This window comes from Polypterus senegalus, unplaced genomic scaffold, assembly GCF_016835505.1.
Source record: "Polypterus senegalus isolate Bchr_013 unplaced genomic scaffold, ASM1683550v1 scaffold_2461, whole genome shotgun sequence".
Classification (NCBI taxonomy): domain Eukaryota; kingdom Metazoa; phylum Chordata; class Cladistia; order Polypteriformes; family Polypteridae; genus Polypterus; species Polypterus senegalus.
Genome location: NW_024378525.1, coordinates 14,094 through 20,511, shown reverse-complemented (window position 1 = coordinate 20,511; position 6,418 = coordinate 14,094). Strand labels below are relative to the sequence as shown.

Here is a 6,418-nt window from a genome sequence, read left to right as displayed (position 1 = left end):
CAGCCTTTAAAATAATGTATAAAAAGAGAAGGTTAAGGACTCACAGAGTAGGAATACTAGACACACAGTCAGGCTTTTAAATCTGATAATGTAAATGTTATTTAAACTTGCCCCATTTCCCAGGAAACTGGATCTTTTGCAACAAGATGCTGGAGTTGACCCAGTCTGCAGAAAATTTGGAATTTAATGATAAGGTGCTCGTCTGGACAGTTTTGCAGACATGCTGCTCTTTGTTTACAGGCTGTAAATATGTAAAGTCTCGATTCTACAATCCCCCCCACCGACAGTCCAGGAAAACATTCCTAAGCGCTGATGCGATGTGAACGCTTCTCCGCACTCATCTCTCTTGGATTTGGGATTAGAGGCGGGACTGAACGAGGCTGGGATCACGGCGCCTGTTATCTCCGAATCCTGTGCGTGCTGAGGGCCACCCAGTTGGACAGCAATGCCAGGAATGTGCGGAGACGACGCTGGGGTGGGGGGTGTAGGATCTTTTCCTATGTCGCATAGAGGCCCCCTTGTCTAGAAAGCAGGCATTCAATGAACTGGTCGGCAATTCTGTATGTACACTCACGAGCTGAAAAAAAAAAAGATTTCCTTATTGTGATGCGAGGAGCTATATAAGTCTGTATGATCACGCTACATTTCGTTTTTGCCCCACGTTGACTTGGCCAATCTTCTCGCTAACGCTTCATCTCCGGTCCCCAATTTTTTTCTCCCTACCCCCTCTCCTCAGCGCGGAGTCGTTTTTTGGCGCGTTTCAATTCCCGCCACGTCAAATCTAGTCCACTTCATTCTTTTTTGTGGCTTAGTGTTTCTGAAGATGATTGACAGCAGTTTGAGAGCGGCAGCTCGATGTGATTGGTGCTCTGAGTGATGGGCGTAACTTGGACGCGCCTCTTTACTATTGTATACGCAGCAGCAGCCGGTAAGCGGGCAGAAGTGTAAGCCGGTGTTCGTAGTGGAGGTTGTCTGGATTCTTTACTCACGAGCCTTACATTTATTTATAATTTATTATTTATTACCAGTCTTTAATTTATTATCACCTGTCTGGGATTTATCAACGAAGCTTTTTTTGAGTCTGCTGGATTACTACTAATTCGCTCCACTTCACTTGGATATTTTTGGTTCGTTTCTAACGAAGCGGGATCTGCCAAGTGCTGTCGCCGGGAATACGAAATGCTCCTCTCGAAACTGAACTCGCTGGCGCACCTATCCACTGTGGACGTGCCTTCCAAAATGCATCAAGGTAAGGGTTCTGGGCCAGTATTTATCGAAGGGCAGGTGTTTAGAAGGTTGGTGGGCCAGCACGTCTGGCGACAGACTGTTCAGCGATAGTAACGCGCCTCCTTGTCCTCTCTACGCAGTCAAAGAGCGGGAGCCCTTCGAAAAGACGTACCAAGTGGGCTCAGTGTTGGGTAGCGGTGGATTCGGCACTGTGTACGCCGGAGTGCGGGTGTCAGACAGCACGCCGGTAAGTAAACCGATTTATTTATTTATTTATTTGCCTTTCGAAGAGCTTTGCCGCGCCCGCTAGTCTTAATCGCCGTCGCTGACTGCCCATTCGCTTTTCATTTCAGGTGGCGATCAAGCACGTCGCAAGGGAGAGGGTATCCGACTGGGCTGAGCTGGTAAGTGATTTCATTTATTTATTTTATTAATTTTTTGAATCCGCATGTCCCCGATGTCTTTTTTCTCCCCCGATCGCTTAAATCTCCTTATTCTTGTCCCTTCTGCAGCCCGGCGGATCTCGAGTTCCGATGGAAGTGCTGTTGCTCAAGAAAGTGGGCACAGGATTTCGCGGAGTCATCCGAATGCTGGACTGGTATGAACGGCCCGATAGTTTCATTATCGTCATGGAGCGGCCAGAGACGGTGCAGGACCTTTTCGATTTTATCACCGAGAAAGGCGCTTTGCCCGAGGATCTGGCCCGTGGCTTGTTTCGCCAAGTCCTGGAAGCCGTGCGTCACTGTCACAGCCACGGCGTGTTACACCGAGACATCAAGGACGAGAACATCTTGCTGGACCTGCGTTCGGGAGAACTGAAACTCATCGACTTTGGCTCGGGCGCGCTTCTCAAGGACACCGTGTACACAGACTTTGACGGTAAGTCGAGGTTTAGTAGCGAGTGATGTTCTCGTGTAATGATAGAGAAATGGGGGGCTCTTGTTAATCGCGCACCATGGAGCGGGGGAGGGTAGTGGATTGGCGATTTGCGACCAGGCGACAATGCATTCTTGCAAAACTGCCACGGACGCCCAGCATACCTAAATCCATTCTTTAGTAATTTTTGTCATGTGTTCCGGCTTTTGCATTTTTGCTCTGTGTACTTCAATTATTTTCTCTTATCAAGACCGGTGACACCCTTTTAAGGTTGCTCTCCTTGTTATGAAAGTCGAGCATAGGTTTCGGCTGGAGTCACAGGATCGGGTTGCCAGGTGGCGTCTTTTCAAATTCCAAGCCTGACTGATCACTCAGTATATGTGGCTCGCTGGTGCCCCCTCCTGTACGACAAACGCACGTGCTACAACTCAAAGTTTGTAAACAAATGTCACGTGGTCACTCCACCCCACCCTCCCATCTGTTTTCAGTCAGCTGTGCATAATCTCTTAACTCTCTTTGCTGGAGTAAAGCATTTTTAGAGGGGAGGTGGTGCCACACAGTTCCCGGACGCTCAACAGTTTTCTTTTTAACCTTTAGGTACCCGAGTTTACAGCCCGCCTGAATGGATCCGTTACCACCGGTACCACGGACGCTCGGCAACAGTGTGGTCCCTTGGAGTTCTGTTGTACGATATGGTGTGTGGTGACATTCCTTTTGAGCAGGATGAGGAGATCCTCCGGGGTCAGGTGTTCTTCAGACGACGCATCTCAACAGGTGAGTTTCTTCTCTGTATCTGTGTCCCGCTTAGCTGTTAAGAGCGCTCTATAGACTTGCATTTTTTAGTTTCTGCGATTGAACACATGACAACGAAATGCAGTTTTGCATCTAACCAGAAGTTAGTTGCAAGTAATCAGATAAATACAAATAAGTGCAGAACTGCAATGACAAGTGTATATCCAGAATTAGTAGTGACAGTTAACATACTACCTGGACAGTGTGTATAGTAAGTATAATATAAACAGGATAAGCATGTGAAAACCTTTTAAATAATAGAGATGCTAGCATGCATTTCCCATATAGTTCTGAACTGATACAGAGTCCTAGGGTGTGCATGGTGTATGGCGTTTACAGTGATGCATTACAGCCTTCTAAATCCTCTCCTCTTTTCCTGCAGAGTGTCAGCACCTCATCAAGCTGTGCCTGTCCCATCGGCCCTCAGATAGGCCTTCCTTTGAGGACATTATAAATCACCCATGGATGCAAGAAGCAGTTGGCCCACAGGACAGCACAGAAATCTGGTTGCACAGCCTTAGCCAGGAGACACAGACAATTGGCACAGACAGTTAAGACTTCTTTAGCATAGGAGAATACAAATGCCAGATCAGTGCAACAAGGAAGTCTGTTGTTGGGAGGAAATGGAGACGGACCGATGACCTGACGTGAACCAGTTCTGCAAAGGCGTTCTGCTTCCTCTTCACTGTGCTGTCACCATGACAGAGCTGTTACCTCTATGCACCACAGGACTTTATTATTATTTTATTTTTGCCTGTTAGGTCGAGCTGCGGGAGGATGGCATGTTCAGTAAAAATTGCCAAACCCATCCGTCTGACTCGGCCATTTTCATCAGTGCCTTTTTGGTTAGCCAGGCCAGTAGACAGTGACGGCTGTCTTAACTACCTAAGGCAAAACGAGTGCCTCTGCGTCCCAGTGGGTTGTGGCCAACACGAGTGACCTCACCGAGCAAGCTGCACCTGCCTTGACCGAGCCGCCTCGGGCCCCCTGAAAGCCAGGGTGTGTTGGGACTCAGTTGTGGATGCACAAACAATGCAAAGACAGGGACTGTCTGTCTGTGTGTGCGTGTGTGTGTGTATATGTGTGTGTGTGTGTAAATATGTGGACTTGCGCTGTGCTCTGCGGCCTGCTCAGAAGATATTTATTTGTGTGATGCTAAAAGCTGCTGGCTTTGAGATTTTTATTTATTTATTTATTTCTGGGGAATTCTCCCCCTGCACAGCCATTCATTCCACAGTAATATTGAAATTGCAGGTCTGCAGATTTCTCTAGCATATTTATACCCCAAATTGTAAATACTTTTTTTTTTTTGTAATTTCAAGGCTTTTTTTGTAAATTTGTTTTTTCTGGGATGCCTGCGTCTCTCATTTGATGCCAGGCATGCTTAAGTAGAGGAGGATGCCTGCAGTCATCTGAACTCTCTTGTATATAGAATCTGTACTGTACACTGGTTGAGTTGCATGGATGCAGCTTGAAATTTTGTCTTACGTTAGAATTGTAAATTATTATAGAATAAATTATTTTTTATACAATTTCAATAAATTTCAAAATGTACCACAATTTCATTTTTCTGTGTCTGAAAATTTTGATAAGCCGGTGTTTACATGTGGAAGCTACTGGTCTCTCATAACTCAAACGAGTTTCATGTACTTATTTGACGACTCCTGATAGTTTAGACATACAGCGAATTACCTTTCATTATGGGTTTGGGTTTTTTCACAGGCGGGTGAAGCGTCACACTCGGGGGTCACACAGCGTCAGCAGCCAGATGTGAACACACAGCCTCAGGGTGTTGAAGTCCAAATCCTGATCCACTATGCCACACTGCATCACAGGGAAGGCATACATAGGAAAATGGGGGTAAGGAGTACCGGTGCCATTGTAGCAAACGGCAATATCAGAAATAGACAAACTCGAGTGCCTTCTACGTCTTCAAGTAGTTTCAGTAAGTTTAATCCGTAATAATTTTTAAGACTATACTCTTGCTTGCCCATATAATCAAACAATAGGTCTTCCTCGAGGAACAAACCAAAAATAATGACAATCATTAATAAGTCAAAACTGCTAATAATGGAATGCGGAAGGAAGAACCTCGGAGAATAAAGCGCCAGTCCCGGAAGATGACCTCTGTACTGCAGCACCGTCCTACTGAAGCAGATAAGTCGAGCAAACTTCACCCAGTGATTTAATTTAAAGATTAATCCATGGAGGATGAGTTGAGAGTCTGAACACTCTTTTCCTTAGATAACCCTTATACTTCTCAAACCTTTGTGGCCCGACATGTGTATGTGGATCAGTGGGACGGACTGAGGGGCATCCTCTGGGGCTCAGCAGTTGGATTGGGCACTGCCTGCTTGGGAACATTCCCACTCCTAACACGGGCAGACCATACTAGACACCCCCACCACACACACAAACACACACACAAACCCCAATCTTACCTCCTCCCCTTTGTGGTCAACTTTCCTGTAATGTTTACAAACTTTTTGCTTCACTTTCGAGAAAGGTCACCGCAAGGCAGCGGCAGACTTCTCAATGAAACTGCAGCCTTTGTACCAACGGACTTCCCTTTTCTGAGAATCACGGCCTGACCTCACTTTCCGCTTTTTTTTTTATCACAATGGCCACTTCCCCTTGTTCTCTGATTCGCTGGCCAAATAGTAAAGCAGAAGTTGCGTGTCAAGCAAGATTAAGGGGGGGGGTGGCATCTGAAAATGGCCAGGGAGCGAGCGGTGCTCAAAGTTGCTCTCTAGAATTGGAAGTGTGGTCAGACACGGCCAAGAGTACGAACTTCAAAATGACGGGTGTGCCCACTTGGCCACCTTGTTCGGTTCAGGTGTCAAAGACACATATAGTGCTCAGGTCAGAATCGAGGCAGTCTTTTATATACTGTACATAGCGCCTTTCACTGTTTACCACCTAAAAGATTTTACTAAGGAACATCCAATTCTATTTGAAACAACAGCAAGCATTTACAGATGCCACCATCTCTCCACCTAGGCGTATGCTCCTTTAACTTGTTGGACATCTGGCCATATTCTTGCATGTATTTCTACGCAGCCAGTTGTCCAATTTTTCTGGACAGCCTTTGTACCTCCTACTCTCTTTAATATGACGCAACGTAAGACATGGGGACAGCAGGTGGCATTTAGGGAATCCCGTAACAGTCCATTTGGGCTCCTCTTGTTCACCTCTCTCTGACTCGCTCCATCTTGTATATCGGAATGCCTGACACGTTATATTCCAAATCGTAACCTCAGATCTTCAAATGAGTGTCTCCTTATAATTCCAAAAGCTAAACTTAAAAGAAGTGGTGAGGCGGCCTTCTGCTGTTATGCACCTAAAATCTGGAATAGCCTGCCAATAGGAATTCGCCAGGCTGATACAGTAGAGCTCTTTAAAACACTGCTGAAAACACATTACTTTAACATGCCTTTTTATAACTTCACTTTAACTTAATCCTGATACTCTGTATGTTCAATTCTTCATAATAACTATTCATAGTGGCTCTAAAATCCGTACT

At 45.9% G+C, this 6,418-nt stretch overlaps 1 protein-coding gene across 1 annotated transcript; it reads left to right on the top strand.

Moving 5' to 3' along the window:
- Positions 1-930: 930 nt before the first annotated feature.
- On the top strand, positions 931-4,460 carry LOC120519598 (serine/threonine-protein kinase pim-1-like). The gene is made up of 6 exons (XM_039742538.1): positions 931-1,249; positions 1,368-1,474; positions 1,581-1,631; positions 1,740-2,106; positions 2,701-2,877; positions 3,278-4,460. The coding sequence occupies exons 1-6, from the start codon at positions 1,180-1,182 to the stop codon at positions 3,448-3,450; spliced, it is 945 nt and encodes a 314-aa protein (XP_039598472.1). The 5' UTR covers positions 931-1,179; the 3' UTR covers positions 3,451-4,460.
- The last annotated feature ends 1,958 nt before the right edge of the window (positions 4,461-6,418 follow it).

What these genes read in the sequence shown, in the direction of transcription:
- LOC120519598 (XM_039742538.1), top strand. Translation starts at nt 1,180, where the DNA reads ATGCTCCTCTCGAAACTGAACTCGCTGGCGCACCTATCCACTGTGGAC. An exon ending in GCCTTCCAAAATGCATCAAG is followed by an intron (nt 1,250 to 1,367) that starts GTAAGGGTTCTG and finishes CTCTCTACGCAG; the next exon opens with TCAAAGAGCGGGAGCCCTTC. An exon ending in GGGTGTCAGACAGCACGCCG is followed by an intron (nt 1,475 to 1,580) that starts GTAAGTAAACCG and finishes TTTTCATTTCAG; the next exon opens with GTGGCGATCAAGCACGTCGC.